Genomic DNA, 25,843 nt, shown 5'->3' on the forward strand with positions numbered 1-25,843 from the left:
AAATGAAATTAAGTCATTCTCTTAAATTTCACTAAAACTTTGTAATTGATTGTCTGTTATAAATACAGTGCTATCTACAGGGTTATTTATATAAATTGGATACTTCCATTAACTTCCATTAAAACATGAAAAAGAAAAAAAAAAATTTCTTCAATAAAAACAAAGAAGGGCGTCTGAGGTGACGAGAACAGAACCAAAGGCTCTGCGTTATGAATGTACCTCGTTAACATCATTACCTTAATGACAGCCGCTAGCTGCACGTCTGATCCTTTTCTAATGTATCTGCCTCTAGCGCCGAGTATGACAGAACATTGTATGATGCCAGTGCTGACACATGTTATAAATCTCCCATGTCTGTAGCATTATAGTTCTGCCAGTTGGTACAAGACTTTGCTCTTCTCTCTGGAATTGCATTTCATTAACTTCTGATGAAAAATGAATTTTGAAAAGATTATGCCTCTTTTTCCACTTCAATTCCAGCCATTCAATTGCACTTCACCTTTGCTGCACTAGCGATTTCTTTCATTTATTTAACTATGGATCATTCTTTCTCCAACGTAAAAGAAGTCAAGAATCTAAGAAACATTTAAGCAACATAAGAATGTCTGAAAAAGGATTATAAAGATATTATACTATTTGTAATTGAATTCTCAACTTGGTAAAGATTTGTTAATTAATATGTTCCAATATTCAAATATCAGGCTGATATTAATACACTTCTAATGCATTATCATTTCTGTGTTAAAATATATATATATATATATATATATATATATATATATATTTTTCAGGTAACAGCTAATTTACAGGGACACATATGGCAAATGTTTCACATGATTTTAACCAAATATTAACTTACTAAAAGCATGTTATTTAACAGCATATACTAAAAATACCTATACATTGCATGGTTAAAGAAAAAATTTTGCTCATTTAAGTGGTGAAATTGTCTAAATAAACATGTTTTATGTTAGGAGTCAGTGTCAGCACTTTGCAACAATCAGTGAACGATAAAATAAGTGATAACTCACTTGTCTCAAGAACATTCCACAACATAAAATGTAACTATAAACGGTTAAACATTATGACATGCTGTTTATTAATAAATAAGAAACTGTAATCGTTGATAAATCTCTGTGATATAAGAGAAATAAAACATTCTAAGTAAGCAGTTATGATAAAATAATCCACTTTGGTCAGCTTCATGTCAGGTCGTATCACATTATCCTGTCATGAATTATGTCCCTATATAACAATGGATCATCAAGTTTTATTTCTTATATCTCCCCCCTCTTTTTTTCAGCAAAACCTGATACATCACCACACCCACATTATCCTGCTGTCTTTACCCAGGCAATGTCATGTCTATTTACAGTTCCTGATGTAAATGTGTACTAATTACTTGATAAACCAAACATTGCTTAGCTAATAGAAAGATTTTTATAGAAAAACATGCAGACATGATTTCTTCCCACTCACCTTCCCAGCTCATAAGTCAGGTTAAAGTATGTACCTATCTTTTCCAGTTTCCAATGAATGTCTAATTTGTCGCTGTGTTTTCGGATTTGTTATTGTGTTTCATGCAACGATTCAGACAAACTGGAAAAGGTAGGTATAATTTGTGAATGGAAACTTACCAATCATTGGACGAGACACCTGTCATTCACCTGTATATCTTGAATGACAGGTGTCTCGTCCAATGATTGGTAAGTTTCCATTCACAAATTATACCTACCTTTTCCGGTTTGTCTGACTTGTCGTTGTGTTTTCAGATTTGTTAATTTGTTTTCAGATTTGTTGTTTTGTTTTCGGATTTGTTAATGTGGCCACCGTAATTTTATGATCTTATCTAACTAACACTCATATATGATTGAAAGATTTACATGGTGTAATTGTTGTGTTCAGGCTAAATGCTAGGGGTTGAGTACTATATATATATATATATATATATATATATATATATGTGTGTATGTGTGTATGTGTGTGTGTGTGTGTGTGTGTGTGTGTGTGTGTGTGTGTGTGTGTGTTTTCACAGTTATAATTAACTATGACAAAAGGTATGATACTCATAGTTATATTAATTAATGACTTGTTAATTATTGATTCATGAAAATGCTATGTTCCTATAAATGAGCAATCATTGGATGCCCATGAAAAGTTTGGTTGGTTGCTTTAATTTGGCCTTTCTTCCTCTAAAAACACAGAGCTGATTCATGTAGGAATTTCCTGGATAGTGCTTATGAACTGAGATAATGTATTTATTATTGAAATAACAACAAATCATCATTAGAATTACAACCTATTAGATCCTGTAGATTTAAACCGCTGCTGTAATTGTAAATACTGTCCTGGCATCATCTTAGCACTCTTTTGCTCACAATCCGCTCATGCACAACATCCTTTCAACACACTTAATTGTTACTGGTAGACTGGTTTCATCCTGTTCCAGCAGTGTTTCCTTGCACCTGTTGCTTCTGACTTGCTCATTATCGATCTAAATCTGGATTTCTTTATGCTCCTTTGTGACAATGTCTATTGTTAAGCATTATGAATTCAGAATAATCAATTTATGATGAATCTACTTTCTCTTCTAAGGCAGAATTAGTGGACGTGCAATATGGAAGTTTCGAAGATCTGAGACTAATTGGAGCTGAGGTGAACGTGACCAATAAAATAGCACTGCTTAAAATTGGAGAAGCACCTTTACTAAACACGGTATGTTTTTTTTTATTATTATTAATAATTTCTATCTTTACATTATAAAGTGCTGTCAGAGTTTTGGATCAGCATTGAGATTTTGTATTGATGATTTATTATGAAACAGTAAGAGTCACTGAAACACATTAGTTGCCAACTAAGCTGTTAATTACCATGCATATATTCAATATAGATTTAACACTTGGAATTAGCATGGTGTAATATTTCAACACTTTGTTCCCTTAGTAACGGGAACCACAATGTGCTTAATAGAGGGGCAAATTATCAGCCTCAAAAATGATATATAGTTTAATTATTGTAAAATGTACCTCTAAAATCAACTTTGAATCATTATGATTGAGGTGCTTATAATTAAAGGGTATATTATTTATTCCTGCCAGTCCAAAAAATTTAAATATTTATTATGTACTTCTGTGTTATGGCATATTTTGTTTAAATGTCCTTATTTTAAATACCCCATAATTGGAAAACTTGTCAGAAGAATAGGTATAAATGAACATCTCTAGATTACGTATGTAACCCAAGGACTAGTCAGTGTGGCATGATTGGACTCTCGTTCCCAAAGCATTTGCTATGCAGCTCGAGTTCCTGAAAGGGAATGCCTCTATGTTACGTATATAACCTTAGTTCCCTGACGAAACAAAACGCTGCATTGTAATGTTTTGGAAATGTTTCCTTGTTGTTCACGCTTTGAATCACGCATGTAATCCCGCCAACGGCAAAACGCTATGTCGACGGGGTGACGTCACGACCAGGAAGGTAAAAAATGTGCATGCAGTGGAGTCTACGCTAGCTTCTGCAAATGAAAACGCAATGAATTAAGGTTACATACGTAACCTAAAGATGTTTCCCCTTCAGGAACTAGAGCTGCTTGCAACGTTTTGGGTACGAGAGTCCAATCATGTCACACTGACCAGTCCTTGCCTAGTGTGTGAGAGCACATCCAGAGCGCATGACAGAGGAGAGGAGTGGCTCTGACGTAGAGGTCATAGAACCTGACGGAGGTGAGCGGGGTGGACCAGCCCGTAGAGTTTCAAATGTCCTGGAGTGGGACTCGAGTGGACCAAGACGTAGAGGCCGCCACACATTGCAAGCGCTAGACCTGGCAGGTGAGGCAGGAGAAAGGGGCGCGCCCATCTCCTGGCCCTCTGTTTGCTTGCGAACCCCATGACATCCGATGCCGCTTTGCTTAGGCAAGAGCTGGGCCTGAGCCATGAGCGAGAGCGTTCTCCTCGAAGAGCACTCTTCCAGAGCAGAGAGTGCACATAGCTATGTGGCTACAATGCGAGCAGTCAAGTCCCTCGAAAGCTGACCAGGCATGCTCCTCTCCCAAGCAAACAACACACAAGCTGTGTGTATAACCCCCGAAATTAAACGGGGGCAAATAGGAACAAACAGTCGGACATTCTGCATGTTTTTCAAGCTCATGCCTGCACAGATTCATGCACAAAGCGCTAACCTGAACACACAGAAGCTAGCAGGGGCTCCACTGCATGCACATTTTGTAGCTACATGGTCATGACGTCACCACGTCGCGTCTTGCTGTTGGCCAGATTACACACGTGATTCAGAGCGTGAACAAGGCAGAAGCGTTCCCAAAGCATTGCGACGCAGCTCGAGTTCCTGCGAGGGAACCGTAAATTGATTACTGATAAATTGATACTAAAATAAATTGAAAGATTTCAGCAACAATTTGATTTTAGTGAAACATCTATGTTTACTGGAATGTTTACTCTATGCCAAGATTTTCTTTCTTAATGCAATGAATGCTGTTGTACTTCTTCCTATTTATTCATTTTTCATATGCTTTGTTAATGTTTGGACACATACCTTTTTTTCTGGTCTCTAACACTGTCCTGTCATTGATTGCTTGCCGTATTGTGTTCACCTCTTCTGTGTTAAATGTTTTTTGGTTTATATTTGTTTCTTGTTGGATCTTTGGATCTTCTCATCCATTGTACATGTGCAATTCTGATCATGATAAATACCATGGTAAACCTTCTTTCCTTTTTTTAAAAGTTGTGTTTTACATTTATTACCAGTGTCGGTAAATAATATTTTATATACAGCCTTAACAAGTTTTGCCAGCCAAATACATCTTCTGCTAATAAAGCATTTATTTAGAGTCCACCTTGTATCTAACCATGAACAGTTAATATATTTTATGATTCTGCATTTTAATCAGGATAAACTACAAGTATTGAAAGACATTTGACCGGCAGTGGGCAGTGCACATCAGTGTGCACCACAAACAGCCTACAAGGAAAGATGCTTATATACACTTTATTAGGTACACCTGTCCAACTGCTCTTTAATGCTAATTTCTAATCAGCCAATCACATGGCAGCAACTCAATGCATTTAGGCATGTAGACATGGTCAAGACGATCTGCTGCAGTTCAAACCGAGCATCAGAATGGGGAAGAAAGGTGATTTAAGTGTCTTTGAACGTGGCATGGTTGTTGGGCCCAGACAGGCTGGTCTGAGTATTTCAGAAACTGCTGATCTACTGGGATTTTCACGCACAACCATCTCTAGGATTTACAGAGAATAGTCCGAAAAAGAGAAAATATCCAGTGAGCGGCAGTTCTGTGGGCGCAAATGCCTTGTTGATGCCAGAGGTCAGAGGAGAATGGCCAGACTGGTTTGAGCTAATAGAAAGGCAACAGTAACTCAAATAACCACTTGTTACAACCGAGGTATGCAGAAGAGCATCTCAGAACACACAACACGTCGAACCTTGAGGCGAATGGGCTACAGCAGCTCATTAAAATTGGACAATAAAAGATTGGAAAAACGTTGCCTGGTCTGATGAGGCTCTATTTCTGCTGCGACATTCGGATGGTAGGGTCAGAATTTAGCCAACAACATGAAAGCGTGGATCCATCCTGCCTTGTATCAAGGGTTCAGGCTGGTGGTGGTGGTGTAATTGTGTGTGGGATATTTTAATGGCACACTTTGGCCCCATTAGTACCAATTGAGCATCGTGTCAACGCCACAGCCTACCTGCGTATTTTTGCTGACCATGTCCATCCCTTTATGACCACAGTGTACCCATCTTCTGATAGCTACTTCCAGCAGGATAACGTGCCACGTCATAAAGCACGAATCATCTCAGACTGGTTTCTTGAACATGACTATGAGTTCACTGTACTCAAATGGCCTCCACAGTCACCAGATCTCAATCCAATAGAGCATCTTTGGGATGTGGTAGAACGGGAGATTCGCATCATGGATGTGCAGCCGACAAATCTGCAGCAACTGCGTGATGCGATCATGTCAATATGAACCAAAATCTCTGAGGAATGTTTCCAGTACCTTGTTGAATCTTTTCCACGAAGGATTAAGGCAGTTCTGAAGGCAAAAGGGGGTCCAACCTTGTAAGGTGTACCTAATAAAGTGGCCGGTGAGTGTGTATATATATATATATATATATATATATATATATATATATATATATATATATATATATATATATATATATATATATATATATATATATATACACACACACACCTTGAATAAATATTTAGGACACATGGTGTTAAAAGTTGGTGGTAGGGAGGTGGCTACCAGGGTGGTGGTAGCTTGGTGGTCCAAAGATTTGGACTTTGGATCTGCAGTTAAAATCACACCCATATCTTAAACTAAAAACTTAATGAATTAGATACATTTATTTTGTCAGGCACTCATATCCAGAGTGACTTACAGCTGAGCAATTGAGGGCTAAGGGCCTTGCTCAAGGGCCCAGCAGTGTCAGCGTTAACTACCACCGCCATTTAAATGTAATTTGCTCTGGATAAGTGCATCTGGTAAATGCCATAAATGAAACAGTTCAAGGTGAGTCATCTTGAGCTACTTGGTGGGGTGGTCTGGTCTCTTCTCACCTCCCAAAAACACAATATTAAGAAAACAACAAAAATTAAAATATTATTCAAATGTGAATTTGTGTATAATTTCTGAACAGCATAGGTTTACAATTATTATTTTTCTACTTTTTCTAATTCACATTTTTTTGTTGTGGTTATTAGAGTTAATAAAGTTTCATGCAGATTTATTTAAAAAAGTATTTGAGGATTTGATCTTGATTTCTGTAGAATCAACTGTTGGCAGAAAAGTACTTTAACATAAAAAAAATACTTGACGCATATCTTCATCTTCAGCCTCAGATTCCTTTTTTTTTTTATTTTTTTTTTTATTTTATTTAATTTTTTATTTTTTTTTTACCGTTTCTACCAAATATAAATATAACTTCCTTGACCTCCTTGACAGGGCTTTTAGCAATTTCATGTTCTTATCAAACTGAAAATATACACTTCTAAAAATATATGATTAAAAGATTACTTGGTGAGATTGGTGGGTTCTGGATGCCAAAGGTGCTTCACTGTCTAAAAATCACAACAGTATCAGACTGAAATCAGGAAGCTATAAAGAATGCTAGGGCTTTCTTTTTTCTACTGGAGATAATGTTTTATAAATACTGTTTTTTAAGTAATTTATTCTGTAAATATTTTTATACAGAAATGATACCAAAATGTTATTTTTATATAATCTAATATTATAATTTGTAGAAAATAAAGCACTAGTCATAGAAGCAAGCACAACAAAGTATTTGTTAATTTATTGTGCATTAATAGCATGGGAAACTGAATTGACACATATGCATTAGCTAGTAGTTTAAAACACAAATAAAACTGGCAAAAACATATATTAATAACAAAATTACTGTGAGTCATTCTGCACAATACAATAGGAAAAAAAAAGAAATATATATACAGTGAGGAAAATAAGTATTTGAACACCCTGCTATTTGGGACTTTCTCCCATGACTCCTCTGGATCATCCAAATAGTCATTGGCAAACTTAAGACGTGCCTGGACATGTGCTGGTTTAAGCAGGGGAACCTTCCGTGCCATGCATGATTTCAAACCATGACGTCTTAGTGTATTACCAACAGTAACCTTGGAAACGGTGGTCCCAGCTCTTTTCAGGTCATTGACCAGCTCCTCCCATGTAGTTCTGGGCTGATTTCTCACCTTCCTTAGGATCATTAAGACCCCACGAGGTGAGATCTTGCATGGAGCCCCAGTCCGAGGGAGATTGACAGTCATGTTTAGCTTCTTCCATTTTCTAATGATTGCTCCAACAGTGGACCTTTTTTCACCAAGCTGCTTGGCAATTTCCCCGTAGCCCTTTCCAGCCTTGTGGAGGTATACAATTTTGTCTCTAGTGTCTTTGGACAGCTCTTTGGTCTTGGCCATGTTAGTAGTTGGATTCTTACTGATTGTATGGGGTGGACAGGTGTCTTTATGTAGCTAACGACCTCAAACAGGTGCATCTAATTTAGGATAATAAATGTAGTGGAGTCGGACATTTTAAAGGCAGACTAACAGGTCTTTGAGGGTCAGAATTCTAGCTGATAGACAGGTGTTCAAATACTTATTTGCAGCTGTATCATACAAATAAATAGTTTAAAAATAATATATTGTGATTTCTGTTTTTTTTTTTTAGATTATGTCTCTCACAGTGGACATGCACCTAAGATGACAATTTCAGACCCCTCCATGATTTCTAAGTGGGAGAACTTGCAAAATAGCAGGGTGTTCAAATACTTATTTTCCTCACTGTATATAGTCAAATGAAAACATTTTGTCTTTAAAGACATCTTAGATTTAAGTAAATGCAACGTCAGATGTATTATTTATATTTAATCAAACTGAAAAACCATGTATGAAATAAGTACACCTTATGATTCAATAGCTTGCTGAATCACCTTTAGTAGTAATAACATCTCTCTTACATCATTTTTAGGGAATTTCGGCCTACTCTTCTTTACAATTTGTTTATGCACAGCCCTCTTTAAGTCTTGGCACAGCATTTCAGTTAGGTTGATGGCTGAACTTTGAATTGGCCATAGCAACACTTTGATTATGTTCTTTTTCAGCCATTCTGGTGCAGATTTGCTGGTGTACTTGGGATCATTGTTTTGTTGCATGACATAATTTCTGCTTAATTTTAGCTGTTGAACAAATGGCCTCTTATTTTAATCTTGAATACATTGGTTAATACATTAAATTAATGGCATCAAAAACTCATTGACTAAAAGGTTCCCAGGTCATCTGGCTTAAAAAAAAACAAGTATCTAGTACAGTGTTTGACAGTTAGTATGAGATGTTTGTGCTGATATGCTGTGTATGGTGTAGCGAATTTAGCTCCCAAAAAAGGAAATATTTATTAATAATTATAAGTTATAAGTACTTCTAAATATTTAAGTTGTTGAATTGATGGTAATGGAATTAACATTATAATTATTAGGTCTGTTGTTCACCAAACAGACAGTATAATATTCTATTAATTCTATAAAAGAGGTATCTTCCCACCCAAGAAAGACACAACCCCGCTTTACTTTATACCGTACAATTAATAGAGCATGTAGTTCAGATCGACTATTGCAGGAACCTTGAAATGTGAGCGGCACTCAGAGACAATCACTTGAAAAATGAAAAATATGGCATTTAATGAATAAGACAAAACACAACACAGAACTAACTACACAAACACAAGAAATAAAGAAAAGAAAATAAAAAATTAATAAACAAAAGTTAAAAATAGGAAAACGAGGAAGAGAAGGAAAAAAGTCTTCAAGGAAATTCAAATTCACCTTAAAATTAAGGGGCTCAAGCTTAAGCACGCATTTAGACTGGTTGGTAAAACGGTTACTTGCATTGGCTTGTTGCACAAGTGTCTGGATGCAGTAGACAATAGAATCTTTAAAGATTCGGTCAGGAGGAAGTCAGATGTTCTTTCAAGTTCTCCTGAAGATCAGAGCAGTTGTTGTTTTTCAAGGTAAAGCTTGGTGGAAGATCTCATCTCAAAGAGTTGCTGCTGAGCTGTTCTGAGCATTCAACTCTCTGGGCCTTTGGGCCCCCTGGCCTCCGAGCCTTTCCAATCGAGCCGAGCGATTATTTAATTATTAAAAGAATGCTTCCTTGTGGTGTGTGTGTGTGTGTGTGTGTGTGTGTGTGTGTGTGTGTGTGTGTGTTTGTGTGTGGGTGTACTGTGTAATGTATAGAGACTGGCTTGTGTTATCAGTTGAATGCTGCTTTGAAGTCAGCTGGAGAGGTCAGGGTTTGTCCGGCTTCGTGTCTTCCAGGGTGGGGGTATGACACTGTGGTATAAAAACCCCTCATCCTTTGATTGAAATGCAGATGTCAAGGGTTAAAAGGAATGCCTCGGACATGAAATCTAAATGACCTGTGCCAGACATTACAATGGTTTTTCCCAAAGGTGGTGCTGTGCATTATGGCGACTATGTTCACTTTGTTTTTTCTTCAAATGACATTGTTCCAGAAAACTTGTGGTTTGTTCGATGCAACTTTGCAAACCTAAGTCATGCTGTCATGTTTTTTTGTAGAGAGAAGAGGCTTTCTTCTGCTAACCTTTCAAAACAGACAATAGTTGTTTAGCATGAAGAGTCTGAGATGTAAGCGTTGTTTCTTTTCCTCAAGCATTGCCTGGTCTGACCTAGGAGTGAATTTGCTGGGACGTCCACTCCAGGGATTTGCCACTGTCTTCAATGTTTTCCACTTGTAAATAATGTTCCTCACTGTAGAATGATGGACTTTGGACTTTGAAATAAATTGTTTGGAAATGGCCTTTTCCCCAGCTTGATGGGCAGCAGCAACATCCCTAGGTTACGTATGTCACTTTGTCAACAATGCTTTGGAAATGCTCCCACGTGTTTATGCTCTGAATCACTTGTGTAATCTGTCCAATGGAAAGGCACAATGTCACCAGCAGGGTAACGTCACAAGGAAGTCATAAAAGCAAATGCAGTGGAAGCAGGAAGTGTGGCCTGGAGATGCAGCGTTTTGTTCCCTCAGGGAACCAGGGTTACCTACGTAACCTAGTGACATTCCCTTTCAGGAACTCGAGCTGCTATAACAATACTTTGAAAAAGAGAGTACAATATCACCAGAATGACCAGTCCCTGCCTAGTGTGGGTGGGCACAGCTAGGCCGAAGGACGGAGGAGCTAGGTGTGGCCCTAATGTCAAGGCTAAAAAACCTTTTGACGGTCAGCGCGGTCGCCCAGCCTGCAGCATTCCAAATGTCTTGGAGAGATGGACCAGGCCTTTGAGGCTGCCACACTCCAAGTGGAGTGAGCTCTAACCCCGAAAGGTGTCCACAATCCACTTGTTGAGGGTCTGCTTGTTTGCAGAGAGGCCCTCTTAAATAGTAACAAACAGACAAACAGCTGCTTTTACTTTCTCCACAGTTCCGTTCTGTGAATGTATGTGTCTAGTGCACCGGTTAAGCTTCTCCTGGTCAGGGACCTGAAAGGGAGGAGAATAGAGCATACAGCATGATGGGTCATGGGGGAACCAAGGGCACCTTTGGAACATACCCCAGTTTGGGGTAGAGAAAGGCACTGGCCATACCTGGGGTAAACTTCATTTTGACTTGACTTGAGACAGGGCCACAGAAATGGCCTGAAGGTCCCTGAGCCTCTTTAGTAAGCAAATAGCCAGAAGGAATACTGTCTTGAATGTAAGAAACTTCAAGGGCCGCTCGGGCAAGGGCTCCAAGAGAGGCTTAGACAGGGCCTCCTGAACAATGGCTGGGTCTCACAGAGGCCCTTTAGGTCACACCCTCAGCCTCAGCAAGCAGAGCATTGCGGCTTGCAATAGCCAAAATGTAACCTTTTAGGGTGGAAGGAGACAATCCTGGGGCAAACTGTCCCTGCAGGAACTTTACTATACCAACCAGGCAGTTAACTGGGTCCAAATGGTGGTGCAGCATACGACTGCCTTGTGAAGGGAGCTCTAAATAAATAAGCAAGCACTTGACAGTTCTCTGAATATGTTATTGTTTCTATAAATTTTTGTTTTTATTTATCTAGAATTACCTTGAGTATAATATACAATTTTAGTTAGTTTCATTTACTGCTTTAACATGTGAACACAGATATTGTGATTTATTTTTTTTTTTTTTTTGGTACTGCTTTGAATTCTACCAGTGCCCCTGGCTCTCTCAGGCAGCATTTGTTTGGGAAGGTTTATTGATTTCCTTTAAAGTGAGTGCTTGGACCTGTAGTCCATGAGGATCAAGCTTTTTAACTGCTCCTCCTTAAATGATCAGTCAGAAAATGATGATACTTATAAGCTCGTATACGCAAATCAACTGGTAAGAGCGTAACAGAGCTGAACTTATTTACTTAAAAAAAAAACAACAACATGTAAATAATGAAATTATTGACCATGATGCAGTACATTCTCAAAACTCAATACCATCTGTGAAGATCTTTTAAAGCCTGCACATGTCCTTTTGAGCTATGAATGCCTAATATAATCAAATCAATGATAATTAAAGCAAGGAAAGCAAAAATAATCCCATGAATTGACCCTCTCAATGCAGCCTGATTTAGATACAATGAATGCTGCTTACATGAGGTTTGTTTTGAGCTCATGATGTGTGCTTTTTTTCGCGTTTCCATGCGCCTGTGTTTTCAGCCTGTCTTTGCTTTAGACCTCTATGGATTACAATTAGATGCAAGACACTATATATACAGAATATGTTTACATGCTACTTATAGCATGTAAATATATATATATATATATATATATATATATATATATATATATATATATATATATTCCACATGTGTTAATTTATAGTTTTGATGCCTTCAGTGTGACTCTACAATTTTCATAGTCATGAAAATAAAGAAAACTCTTTGAATGAGAAGGTGTGTCCAAACTTTTGGTCTGTATATATATATATATATATATATATATATATATATATATATATATATATATATATATATATATATATATATATATATATATATATACACAGTATATCCAACCACATGACAATGGGTTCCTCTAAGCTTCTATGAATAAAAAATGTATATTCTATATTCTTTATCTATTTATTTCTGTAAAGCTACTTTGTGACAGTGTTCACTGATAAAAGGGCTAAACATATACAATTGAATTCAATTAAATATAAAATGCATATTGTTTCTCTGTTTATTCAAGCAGCACTTCACAAATTACCCAAAAATATAGTTTGTTGGTCTGGGAAAACCCATCAGATATCACTTTGGCTGAATTGCGGCAGCCGAAAAGTGCCAAAACATCTTGGATTTTCAGGCTGTACATATTTTTGACACCTCTACTCTAAGAAACTGTAATTATATCTCACCAAAAAAATGTGGAAAGTTACTTATTTTTTTATCCTAGACTTGTCTCTTTGTCTGTTTGGTAAGAAGGGTAATTTAACAAACACAGCAGTTAAAAACTGCCCAAACATGTCTAAAAACTTTCTAGCCAAAAGTGGTTGCATCATACAGTGGAAATTCTGATTTAAGTGAGCTGTTGGCTAATTACATGCCATAAGAAAATGGATTTAAATCTAATCAATGCATTTTGTTATCAGACATTAGCTGTCAAACTGTCAGTAAATCTATCGGGCCATCATGGCATTGTTAAATAAACTAATACACAAGCAGCATTGGGCAATATTTTAAAAGGTTAATATAAAAAAAGAGGTAAACATATAGTATGTGAACTGAATTATTTAGCGAATAGTTCTTGATTATATAATGAAGAGAATATGAGAATTAGTTTTATTACAAATACAGTATATACATATTTAAAAATTTCTTTGCCATTGCCTACAATCTCAAACTAATACTAATTCTACAAATCTAGATGGCAGGTACAATTCAGAAAGTGAATGCAAGTTCATTTCTGCAAACACACAGTAAATACACAAAGAAAAAGAAAAAGGAAAAAAAATGGACATGAGCTAAGAACACTGTGAATGACATTTAAGATTCAAAGAGTATACTTATATAAGTGCTATGCTAACTATCCTAAATGTAAATAAATGGACAGGCATGGTCTGACATGGTCCTGTAGAGTGCATAGCTGAAGAGAAATTTAGTTTGTGACTAGTTTTTAAGTAAAAGTTAAGTAAAACAGTTTTATAGTAAAATATATTGTATTATGTGTATTTTATGTATTATGTGTATGTATATATACATATATTTCTAATTTTTTTTTTTTCTTTTTTATACTATAACTTTCCTTGTGACACATGCAAGACAAGCCACGATTTTATTTTTTTTTTTCATGAATTCATTTTCTTGCAATTCCATAAATAAAAAAAATCACACCAACTGACATTATTAAAGCATTCTGGATGCTGCAGAGTTTGGAAGTAAATGTCAAATGTTTTTGTGTTTAGTTTATTTTTTATTTGTTATTTTATTTTTGCTTACTAGTTTTTTCTATTTAAACACGGTATTTTGGCATTTAGCATAAAGGCCATGAAATGTGTAAGTTTTTTCTGCCTTAAAGCAACTACAAAAAAAGAGAAATACCAATCAGGTTTTCATTGTTGTCTGTGAATACCAGATTAGAGCTTGTTGACTTTTGCCACCTTCTCCACTTACAAATCCTTTTAGCTACATGCTTATAATAAAAAAATGATTTATTCAAACTATTCAGACTCCTTTCAAACCACCTATTCTACATATATGTCTAAACAGTAATGCCTGAATATAAATTAGTTTTATGGTAATATATGGTAACATAGAACATGTTTATCTTCTTCTTCTTCTTCTTTCGGCTGCTCCCATTAGGGGTCGCCACAGCGGATCATCCGTCTCCATACCACCCTGTCCTCTACATCTGCCTCTTTTACACCAACTACCTGCATGTCTTCCCTCACCACATCCATGAACCTCCTCCTTGGCCCTCCTCTTTTCCTCCTACCTGGTGGCTCCATCCTCAGCATTCTTCTGCCAATATAATTCATGTCCCTCCTCTGCACATGTCCAAACCATCTCAATCTCGCCTCCCTCACCTTGTCACCAAAACATCCTACAAAAACGTCCCTCTAATAAACTCATTTCTAATCTTGTCCATCCTAATCACTCCCAACGAAAACCTTAACATCTTCAGCTCTGCTACCTCCAGCTCTGCCTCCTGCCTTTTAGTCAATGCCACTGTCTCTAATCCATACAACATCGCAGGTCTCACCACAGTCCTATAAACTTTCCCTTTCATTCTTGCAGATACCCTACTATCACAAATCACTCCTGTCACTCTTCTCCACCCACTCCACCCTGCCTGCACTCTTTTCTTTACTTCTCTAACACACTCTCCATTACTTTGCACTGTTGACCCCAGGTACCTGAACTCCTCCACCTTCTCTAGCTCTTCTCCCTGCAACTGCACCACTCCACTGCCCTCCCTCTCATTCACACACATGTACTCTGTCTTACTCCTACTGACTTTCATTCCCCTTCTCTCCAGCGCATATCTCCAGCTCTCCAGGCTCTTCTCAACCTGCTCCCTACTCTCACCACAAATCACATCATCCGCAAACATCATAGTCGAGGGAGACTCCTGTCTGACCTCATCCGTCAACCTGTCCATCACCACTGCAAACAGGAAAGGGCTTAGGGCTGATCCTTGATGCAGACAAACCTTCACCCTGAACCAGTCTGTCGTACCTACTGCACACTTCACTGCTGTCACACTGTCCTCGTACATGTCCTGCACCACCCTCACATACTTCTCTTTCACACCTGACTTCCTCATACAATACCACAACTCCTCTCTTGGCACTCTGTCGTACGCTTTCTCTAAATCCACAAATACACAATGCAATTCCTTCTGTCCTTCTCAATACTTCTCCATCAACATCCTCAAAGCAAATAAGGCATCTGTGGTGCTCTTCCTCGGCATGAAACCATACTGTTGCTCACAGATGGTCACCTCTTCTCTCAGCCTGGCTTCCACTACTCTTTCCCATAACTTCATGGTGTGACTGATCAACTTAATTCCCCTGTAGTTACTGCAGGTCTGCACATCTCCCTTATGCTTAAAGATCGGTACCAGCACACTTCTTCTCCATTCCTCAGGCATCTTCTCACCTTCCAAAATCCTGTTAAACAATCTGGCTAAAAACTCCACTGCCATCTCTCCTAAACATCTCCACGCTTCTACCGGTATGTCATCTGGTCCAACCGACTTTCCACTCTTCATCCTTTTAATCGCTGTTCTCACTTCCTCCTTACTAATCCTATCTACATCCTGCCTCAACAGCTTCACATCATCCAACCTTCTCTTTCTCTGCTTTTCCTCATTCATCAGCTGCTCAAAATACTTCCTCCACCTTCTTAACACACTCTCCCCACTAGTCAACACATTTTCATTTCCAGTGTGTTTGCTCTAACTTGCAGCACATCCTTCCCAGCTCGATCCCTCTGTCTGGCCAATCGGTATAAATCCTTTTCTCCTTCCTTAGTGTCCAACCTCTCATACAGCTCCTCATATGCCTTTTCCTTGGCTTTCGCCACATCCCTCTTTACCTGCTGCCACATCTCCTTGTACTCCTGCCTACTTTTCTCATCACTCTGTCTATCCCACTTCTGTTTTGCCAACCTCTTTCTCCTTATGCTCTCCTGCACTTCCTCATTCCACCACCACGTCTCCTTGTCTTGCTTTCTATTTCCAGATGTCACACCAAGTACTTTTCTAGCTGCCTCCCTCATCACTCCTGCAGTAGTTGCCTAATCATCCAGCACCTCTTCACCACCACCAAGCCCCTGTCTGACCTCTTCCCTGAACCTCACACTACACTCTTCCTCCTTCAGTTTCCACCATCTTATTCTTCTTTCAGTCCTCACTCTTCTCCTCTTCTTCTTCGCCTCCACAACCATCCTACAGACCACCATCCGATGCTGTCTAGCTACACTGTCCCCTGCCAACACCTTACAGTCTCCAATCTCCTTCAGGTTGCATCTCCTGCATAGCATAGTCCACCTGTGTGCACCTTCCCCCACTCTTATACGTCACCCTATGATCCTCCTTCTTCTTAAAATAAGTGTTCTCCACTGCCATTTCCATCCTTTTAGCAAAATCTACCACCGTCTGCCCTTCCACATTCCTCTCCTTAAAACCATACCTACCCATCACCTCCTCATCACCTCTGTTCCCTTCACCTACATGACCATTGAAGTCTGCCCCAATCACCAATCGTTCTTTCCTAGGTACACCATCTACCACTTCATCTAATTCACTCCAGAATCTTTCCTTTTCCTTCATCTCACAGCCAACTTGTGGAACATAGGCACTGATGACATTTATCATCATCCCTTCAACTTCTACCTTCACGATCATCACCCTTTCAGAAACTCTCTTCACCTCCACTACACTCTTACTGTACTCTTCCTTCAGAATCACCCCTACACCATTTCTCTTTCCATCCACACCATAATAAAACAGTTTAAACCCACCTCCAATGTTCCTGGCCTAACTCCCTTTCCACTTGGTCTCCTGAACACACAACATATCTACCTTTCTCCTCTCCATCATATCAGCTATCTCTCTCCCTTTACCCGTCATAGTACCAACATTTAAAGTACCAACCCTAACCTCCACTCTCCTATACTGCTCCTTTCCCTGCCGTCTCTGTAGACATCTTCCTCCTCTCCATCTCCTTCTTCTGCCAACAGTAGCCCAATTTCCACCGGTACCCTGTCGGCTAACGATACCTGTGGCGGTCGTTGTTGACCCGGGCCTCGACCGATCCGGTATGAAATTCTTATTTGTGATCCGCATATTTGATTTGGCACATGTTTTACGCTGGATGCCCTTCCTAACGCAACACTCCTCATTTACACCGGGCTTGGGACCGGCACTACGAGTGCACTGGCTTGTGCATCCATAATGGCTGGGTTAACATAGAACATGTTTATATACCTGTTATCATCCAATTCTCAGTTTCAAAAACAGGTTATGAGAATAGAAAGCTTTCAACATAACTTATCCAGTGTGTGAATACTCCAGTTTGTCTAAATAGCTAGTTAGATTACTGCATCTGTTGTGGTCTAATTTCTCAGTGATCTGTTTGTGCTTTGCTAAGCTAATCACCAATGCTGCTGTGTAAATGTGCTTGGTTTTCATGATCAGAAAACAGCACATCTGTTCGCTCTGGGCGTGTGTATTTATTTAGTAGACAGTCTGTGTTCTCTGAATATGTTGTTACCCAATTTGCTGAACAACTTTTCATTGTAATTTTATATATATATATATATATATATATATATATATATATATATATATATATATATATATATATATATATATATATATATATATATATATATATATATGTGATAGGTATTTTTTAGTGTGTTATACTCCATCAGATTGGCCATGATAAAAGTGCCAGTACTATACTATACTATACTATACTATACTGCACTGCAATATTCTGCATTGAACTATAATTGTACTGTATTATATGATACTAAACACTATTCTACTACAATAAGGGGCTTGCCAGGGTGATCCCCAGGGCACTGAAGTGAAAAGTCATTTTAGAATTATTTGATCTAACATAGGGGGGCTGAGGCTTATATGTTAAGCATTAAAAAATTTGAACGGCAAAATGCTGTTTGTGTGTGTTGCTGGAAGAACACATAAGTGGTACACTCTTAAATTTGCTATGGCTATTACCATGCTCAAGTGGCTCGCTTTGGACTGAAAAACTGTTCTAATCCACAAGCACACTACACATCAATGTTTCATCTAATTTTTTTCCTGATTTTTACTCCACTTACTTCCATCTTTTTCTTATGAATCACATCAACATTAAGTTCAAATCCCACTTCTGAGAGCCACCCTCGGTTCACCCCTCTTTTTTTTTTTTCTGAAAATGTCAGCAATTGCAACATGTAGCTCCCCCTTGAGGAATTTGTACCTCTGGAAACTCCTGTCTTTGTCTCAACAGCTTTCTCTCCTGGCTGAGATGGGCTTCGGTGCTTGTCTCATCTACGTGGATCCGTGTAACCTCCCCAAGGATCAGTCTTTCTTGCAAAAAGCATTTGGTGTAACATTAAACCCAGGAGGCGACCCATCAACTCCAGAGTACCCCAGCACAGGTAAGAAAAGTGCCCCATCGGTATATGTTATACAGTATATGTGCTGGTTTTGCAAGCCTTATTCTTAAAACAACCTCTATTATTAAGTCAACTAGGCATGCTAAACTCAATCTGAAAGTCTAATGGGGGTAGAGTCCTCCGGGATATCTGAATGCCTGATTAGAAATGCATAAGGAATGAGTAAGGAGAAAGAAGGAGAGAGAGAAAGCGAGCGCGAGAGAGCGAGAGAGAGAGACCTAGTGAAAAAAGAGATATAGAGAAAACACAAAAGGCTTATTTAAGCTTTGCTAGTTTTGCATTGTTTGGCTTGATGTCTGAAGACTGAAATTCTGGCATAAAATATGACTTATTTTTGCAAAGAAAAGTCACATGGAAGTAATTTGCACATTTTTGTTTACTAGTTTTCACATTCAACACTTCCCTCAAGTAGACCTGCTCTTTAAAACACAAGCCAACAATAAAGTCAGAAAAAGATGTAAGTTGAGCTCATGAATGACTAAATGAGTACTTAGACTGCTCCTGAAATCCCACAATACCGCTAACACACCTTATGAAGGGCTTGTTAATTAGCCGATAAGTTGAGTCAGGTGTGTTGGAGCAGGGGAAACATTAAAATGTTTTCCCCCCAGGCCACTACACGACTTGGAATGGTAAACACCAGACTGCGTACCTTTACCTCCTGTTTTCACATCATGCATTATTTAGAACTGGGATTTTTCCAAAGATATAGAGTTAAGGTTTTAAAGCAACAGCTTATTACTACAGTCTAAGCATCATTTATTGACCTGAAAAAAAAAATTGTATTAGAGCAAATAAGCATGTATTGAATGTATATAAATTTGTATTGAATAATTCTACACAATCACGTTAATAGCCTCTTTTTATAGTTTAAAATATGAATGATTTTTTACAGACCACATGTCTATCCTTTTTTGATAAATGATTTAGAATCAACAAGAATCTAATCACAGTCAATAAAAATTGATTTATAGATGTTTTTTCCACAAGCCATTGTGTCATGGTTGGCTGGCAGGAAGGACCAAAAAGCAGGATGCCACCGGAAGAATAAAACTAGGTCAGAAGGGGTAGCACAGGCAAAAAATTGATAGAATGTCCGAATACTTATGAGCACTAGGTCGCACCACTCACAGGGTTAATGCTTAATGTCTGCGGCACCGGGAGCACAAAGCAGGGGGCGGCTGGCTGACAGTACCCCCCCTCCAGGTTGCTCCGGGTGGTCCCGCTGGAAACGAGAAATTAGGTCAGGGTCCAGAATATGGCAGGCCTGATCGGATACTATAGCGGACGGTAATGGTGGCAGGGATTATGGAATTAGGTGGCGGTTCTTTCTCTTTGAAGGAGTGCAAGCGGGACAAGGCGTCAGGCTTCCCATTTCGAGACTCCAGCCAGTAGGACAGAGAAAAGTTGAACCGCCCAAAGAACAGTCCCCAACGTGCTTGACATGGGTTAGACGCTTGGCTGTCCACAGATATATTTCAAATTCCAATGATCGGTCCAGACAAGAATGGAACTTCAGACCCCCCCAGCCAGTGACGCCACTCCTTTAGGGCTAACTTGACCGCCAAGAGCTCTCGCTCTCCAACAGGGTGGTTCTGTTCAGCTGGACTGAGACAACAGTTGTCCCGGGCACCTCTCTGGAACAGAATGGCACTGACCCCCAAATCAGAGGCGTCCACCTCCACCAGGAATTGGCAGGTTGGATCCAGAAGAGCCAGGACTGGGGCTGAGGTGAAGAGACATTTAAGCTTGGTAAAGGCCTGTTCAGCCTCTGGGTTACATTTAAAGGCCTGACGCATGGAGGTGAGTAGGTGAAGGGGGAGCCACGACAGAAGTATAGCCCCTGATGAATCGGCGATGGAAATTGGCAAACCCCAAGAACTCCTGCAATTGCTTATGGGTGGTGGGTTGAGGCAATCCTTTTACACCTGCTTGGTCCATCTGAATGTTACCAGCTGAAAGTACCGAAGTACCGAACACACATGCTGGACATGTTCGTCAACCGAGCGCGAGAACATGAGGATGTCATCCAGGTATACGAACACATAGTGATTAAGCATATCCTGAAGAACATTGTTTACTAGTGCCTGGAAGACCACTGGTGCATTGGTGAGGCCAAACGGCATGACCAAGTACTTGTAATGCCCCAACAGGATATTGAACGCCGTTTTCAACTAATCCCCCTCCCAGATACAGACAAAGGTGATAGGCGTTATGAAGGTTTAACCCCCGATAATCGATGCAAGGACGGAGGTTCTTGTCCTTCTTCTCCACAAAGAAAAACCCAGCACCTGCCGGAGAAGAGGGGCAGATCATTTCAGCAGCAAGCGAGTCCTGAATGTTTTGGGTCATGGGTGCTGTTTGGGTGCTGAAAGATGATAGAGCCTGCCACGGGGATGCATGGTTCCAGGCAGGAGATTAATTGTGTGGTAGGCTGGAGGAAAAGAACTGAGGTCGGGGGGAATCTCCGGGTAGCACAAGACTGGTAGAGGTGAAGGGGTAAGGCAGTGAGATTGGCAATAGGTTCCCCATTCGATTACCCGACCACTGAACCAGTCTAGGTGGGGGTTGTGCTTGCGGAGCCAGGGAAAACCATTTATGACTGGTGCATATGAGGCCAAGAGATCACCAAGAAGGGTGTCTAGGGTGTGTCCATCCAGGGCACGAACCTGGAGGGTTCTTGGTAGTGGCTCAGTCTCCAGCTCCAGCTGGCGGGCAAGGTCTAGATCCATGAATTCAGCATTCGCACCAGAGTCCACAAAGGCCGCCAGCAAAAAATCCTGAGAACCAGAATGGATGCGGATCCTGAATAAGGGTTTGGAAGGGAGAAGAGTGCAGCTCAACAAGAAATCCACAGTATAGACAGAGTGTCGACATGCAATTTCCATAGGCTGCAGTGGGGAAGAGGTTGCCAGGGAAGGAGTACAAGGGGGTGCATGGTGACTGGTCAGAGGCAGGCAGTAGACCCGCTCCGGATGGCGAGCAAAATGCTCTGAGCGACGTTCCTGTATTCGTTGGTCAATCCGAGTGTGCCAGGGCGATCAAGGCATCCAGATCAGGTGGGAGCTCACGGGCAGCCAGCTTGTTCTTTACCTGTGCTGAAAGTCCCCGAATAAAGGGAAATCAGCAGCGTAATCAGCCACTGAACGGTCGCCCTTCGAAGAAAAGAGCAGCGAGCGTGCAGCATCCTGTCGAGTGGATGCAAAAACCTTGCGGAGTTCCTCAGAGAAGGAAGTGAAGGAAGAGCAATGCGAAGACTGATTCTCCCACTCAGCAGTGGCCCACCACAAGGCCCTTCTAGAGAGCAAGGAGACAACATAGGCCACCTTAGCTTGTTTAGTGAAAAAAAAAGGTTGGAGTCAGAAGCATCCACGGGATCCATAACTGGCTAGATTGTTCTGTCAGGGTTGGCTGGCAGGAAGGACTTAAAAGCAGGACGCCACCGGAAGAATAAAACCAGGGGTAGCACAGAAAAGATAGATTGTCTGAAAACTTATGAGCACTAGGTCACGGCACTCACAGGGTTAATGCTGAACGTCCGCGGCACCGGGAGCGCAAAGCAGGGGGCGGATCCAAGGAACCACCACACACAATCTACCAACTATGAAGAGTAATTCCTAGCACAAGCCTTTTCTGAGCTTCATAAAGCTGCCTATTAAGTTCCATGCATGCTACAGTACATAACAAAGTAGGTGAACACACTTACATAAATGCCCTCTTTTAGATTCATAAGCTTACATATAACCACAATTCATTAATGTAAGTCAGAGTAACCCCACTCAGAGAGCAAAATTAATTCTCGTCCCTCTTAAACATTTGGCTAGCATTGTTATGGCAGTATCTCGATTCCTTGAAACTTGTGATCTGCTGTGCCACTTAGGAACCTGAATCTGTCATGTAATGGGAAGAGAGTTGAGATTGATACAGTTGGAGTTAAAGGTGTATATACTAAAAGAGGCAGCAGAAAAATCCAACTCCTGAGGCAGATTCAAGGTCATAAAACAGGGAATATGTCAGTCGATCAACAAACAAGGCTAGACAGGAATAGGAACCAGAAGAAAACAGGGCAAGATTAAAGTAGCAGATGTATAACAGCTTGGTAAAGACAGAGACTAACACACTGCTGCATGTATACTTCGTGAAAGTAACAAAGGGCACACAGGGGTTTAAATAAACAAATTAATCAAAACAGGTGCAGACACTAAGGACACATGAAAGAAAATTTAATGACAGGACATCATCTGAGAAACCAAAATACAACATACCTGAAAATGTTAACACAACATGGAGACTTGGAATTGGCCATAGTGCTACAAGTCAAAATAATAGCTCAGAGGATATTCCTGACTACATCTATATGTTCTGAACATGTACAATTACAGACTCGGTCATAGAACATCTATTGTGGTTAATTCAGTAGCAAAAATATATGCAAACTACTTAGGTGAAGGTAGCTCATCGAACAAGAGATTAACTATAGGTCTGGAAACAAAAGGTCAGAAAGGGAAGAGTTTCAGACTTTCATAGTTTTGTCATTTTTTTTTTTTTTTTACATTACTGGTGTGAATAGTGAATGGACCACATGGCTTGATTCAAGTATGCATTTCTTCCCTTAAAAGTATGATGCACCAGTATAGAACAAAATGACCAGTTCTGTCCATAAGCTACCCAATTACACATTAGTCAAACATTAAGCTGTACCTGAACTCATCTGAGACAAGGAATATTATGTAGCTGGATATTTTCATATTGTAGTTGAATAGCCCTTCTCTACAATCTAATGGACTGCAAAATGCAAGGTATTCTGAGTCTGAACAATGCAAATTGGTACCCTGGCGTTATGTCCTGGTAGTTTAGGGGTTAAGCTATTCTCAGCATCAGAGTACAGCTGCTTTGGCTTTTCTCATAAGTACTCAATGTGGCATGTGCTTGCATGTGTATCTATTTGTTCCAGTGTTCTGATCTCAGGTGGCTAATCAGCAGGTGGTCCATCATTATTTTCAAATAAGACATTGTGTTGTTCCATTTAGCTGCTATAATGATTCATCTTCTAATACAAACAAGAGAACAGGATTCACAGCCTCAGCCATTTTGGATAAACGATGTGCCACGTCATCACCATATTAGTAGGGACTAAAAATAGATATCCAATTCCAAAAAATTACAGATTAAAAAACAAAATTTTTTTCCACAAACAATGTAAAATTTGCTTGGAATATTTGTGGCGCGCGGTCAGGGCCAGCAAAGCCTTCTCTGCTGGCCTAAACGCTAAAGTAATGACCTACATTTACAAGCTAAATTCTAATATTTGTTCTATGATATTGTATTAATTTATTTCCAACAGTCTATTCTTTTTATTTTGTTGTGTTTCTCTTCGCTGCACTGCTTCGTGTATGTGGATGTCAGATTTTTTGTCCAATCAGATTTCAGCCTCTATGTGATGCCATGTCAAGCTAATCTGCTTAGGACCTGCAAAGTCTGTCCTGCTGGCCCTTTTTACTATAGAGAATATTACGAACAGGTCTGTTTCTTTAACCAACCAGATTTTAAATTTGCCTTACAGGGCCAGATAGCTGGCCCAAACTAGCGTCAGCATTTTTCCGTCCTCTGATTGGTTGGTCAGAGGGAAACTGTTACAGCCAAGTTTGACTGGCAAAACACGTCTGTAGCACTCTGACCACATTAATACATCTGAGTTAGACTTTTTTATGCCTTCAGAGAAAGAGAAATTGATTTAGTCTGGGACATATTTAAAAATATATTTTCCAGTTGTAGTGTAGAGGTTTGGAGTTGTCTTAACTGGGTTTCTTGCTTTAGTAAAATGGTATTCCCCCCTTAATATGCAAAATCCGCCTCTCTCTATAATGCCATGCGTTGTTATATTGCTTTTTTGTATAGTATCGATGGTTTCTAGAATCGTGACGTGATAGTGGCGGTATTAAAAGATGGATTAAGATTCCACACTGAAGGCCCAAGTACCAAATGCACGGCAAGACCACTGTGGAATCTAATGTAATTTTTTAAGTAGTAACTGGTGTGAAAACAACATTCTGTTGATATGATAAAAGCTTTGTAATAACTGAACAATTCATGTGGTTAATCATTTTTACGAAAAGAAAAGAAAATCTTATACTGGACAATTAGCAGCTATTGTATATTAAAACAGTGTATAGAGGGCTGAGAAAAAATATAAATTATGATTATAATCTTACACATTTTATCTGTATATGTACTGAAACATTGATCTACTACAGTTAAAGGCTACCATTTTCACTGTATAAATAGGGGGCATTACTGCCTTTGTGTGTATTTAATGGTCTTTTAATTTTGCTCTAATACATTTGACTTGTCCATAACAAACACATAAACATAACAAAAAAGTGCAGAGCAGAAATCTTCCTGTAATGCTGCATCATTGCTTTGGAAGATTGCTAGCTATGTTATGGGACAACTGGGAAATTTATCTCAGAAGCAAAATTAACAGCAGCTGATAGTTAGCTGATATTGACTCACCCTCCCTGCATTAACAATTCTGATATCAAAGAACCAGGAGGATTCTTCTGCCGTTTTTTTTTTGTTTAAAGTGAAATCAATAGTACATACAGTTTACAGCCTAGTGAATTGAATTTATCTTTAGTACTTTCCAGTAATTTCATCTTTTAATCTCTTCTTATGTTGGATCTGTGAAGTGAAGCCAAAATTCAATCAGAAAATATGACTAAACTGTTGATTATTTGTTGCATTGTTTTAGCATGTTTGCTTTGTAACTGAAAAAGGTTGCATGTTGGTAATTGGAAAATATTTTTGATATTTGCCAAAAACTATTGCCAAAATTGTACACTATTTAATACCATCTTGCCTAGATTTGTCTTTTTCTTCTTTAATTAGCCTTTATTGTTTGATAATCATCTGTCGCTTGTTTCATATACAGTAGTATACACTGTAATGATTAGTATGTTATACGTGAAACTCCATGTCCTAGAATGTGCCACCCCATTTTGGACCAGTGCTGGTTTAACCCTCTGGAGTCTGAGGGTGTTTTTGGCCCCTTGAGAGATTTTGACATGCTCTTACATTTGGTTCTTTTTAGTTGCTTTTAAAATAAAATATTGACAAGAGACTTATTACACTGTATTCAG

The 25,843-nt window shown here is 39.2% G+C and overlaps 1 protein-coding gene across 7 annotated transcripts in view; it reads left to right on the forward strand.

Moving 5' to 3' along the window:
• The window catches only part of naaladl2 (N-acetylated alpha-linked acidic dipeptidase like 2), a 318,477-nt gene that overhangs the window by 151,878 nt on the left and 140,756 nt on the right, over window positions 1-25,843 (forward strand). For 5 of the 7 annotated variants that reach the window (XR_014536332.1, XR_014536333.1, XM_083558491.1 and 2 more), the window contains exons 4-5: window positions 2,596-2,715; window positions 18,536-18,686. Coding sequence is in view for 5 of the 7 variants with exons in the window: in XM_083558491.1 (XP_083414617.1) it covers window positions 2,596-2,715; window positions 18,536-18,686 (271 nt within the window). In the remaining 2 variants the exon portion in view is untranslated. The remainder of the gene's footprint in view (window positions 1-2,595; window positions 2,716-18,535; window positions 18,687-25,843) is intronic. The other 2 variants (XM_083558493.1, XM_083558494.1) reach the window with 1 other exon arrangement.

This window comes from Silurus aristotelis (genome assembly GCF_946808225.1).
Source record: "Silurus aristotelis genome assembly, chromosome: 13".
Taxonomy (NCBI): domain Eukaryota; kingdom Metazoa; phylum Chordata; class Actinopteri; order Siluriformes; family Siluridae; genus Silurus; species Silurus aristotelis.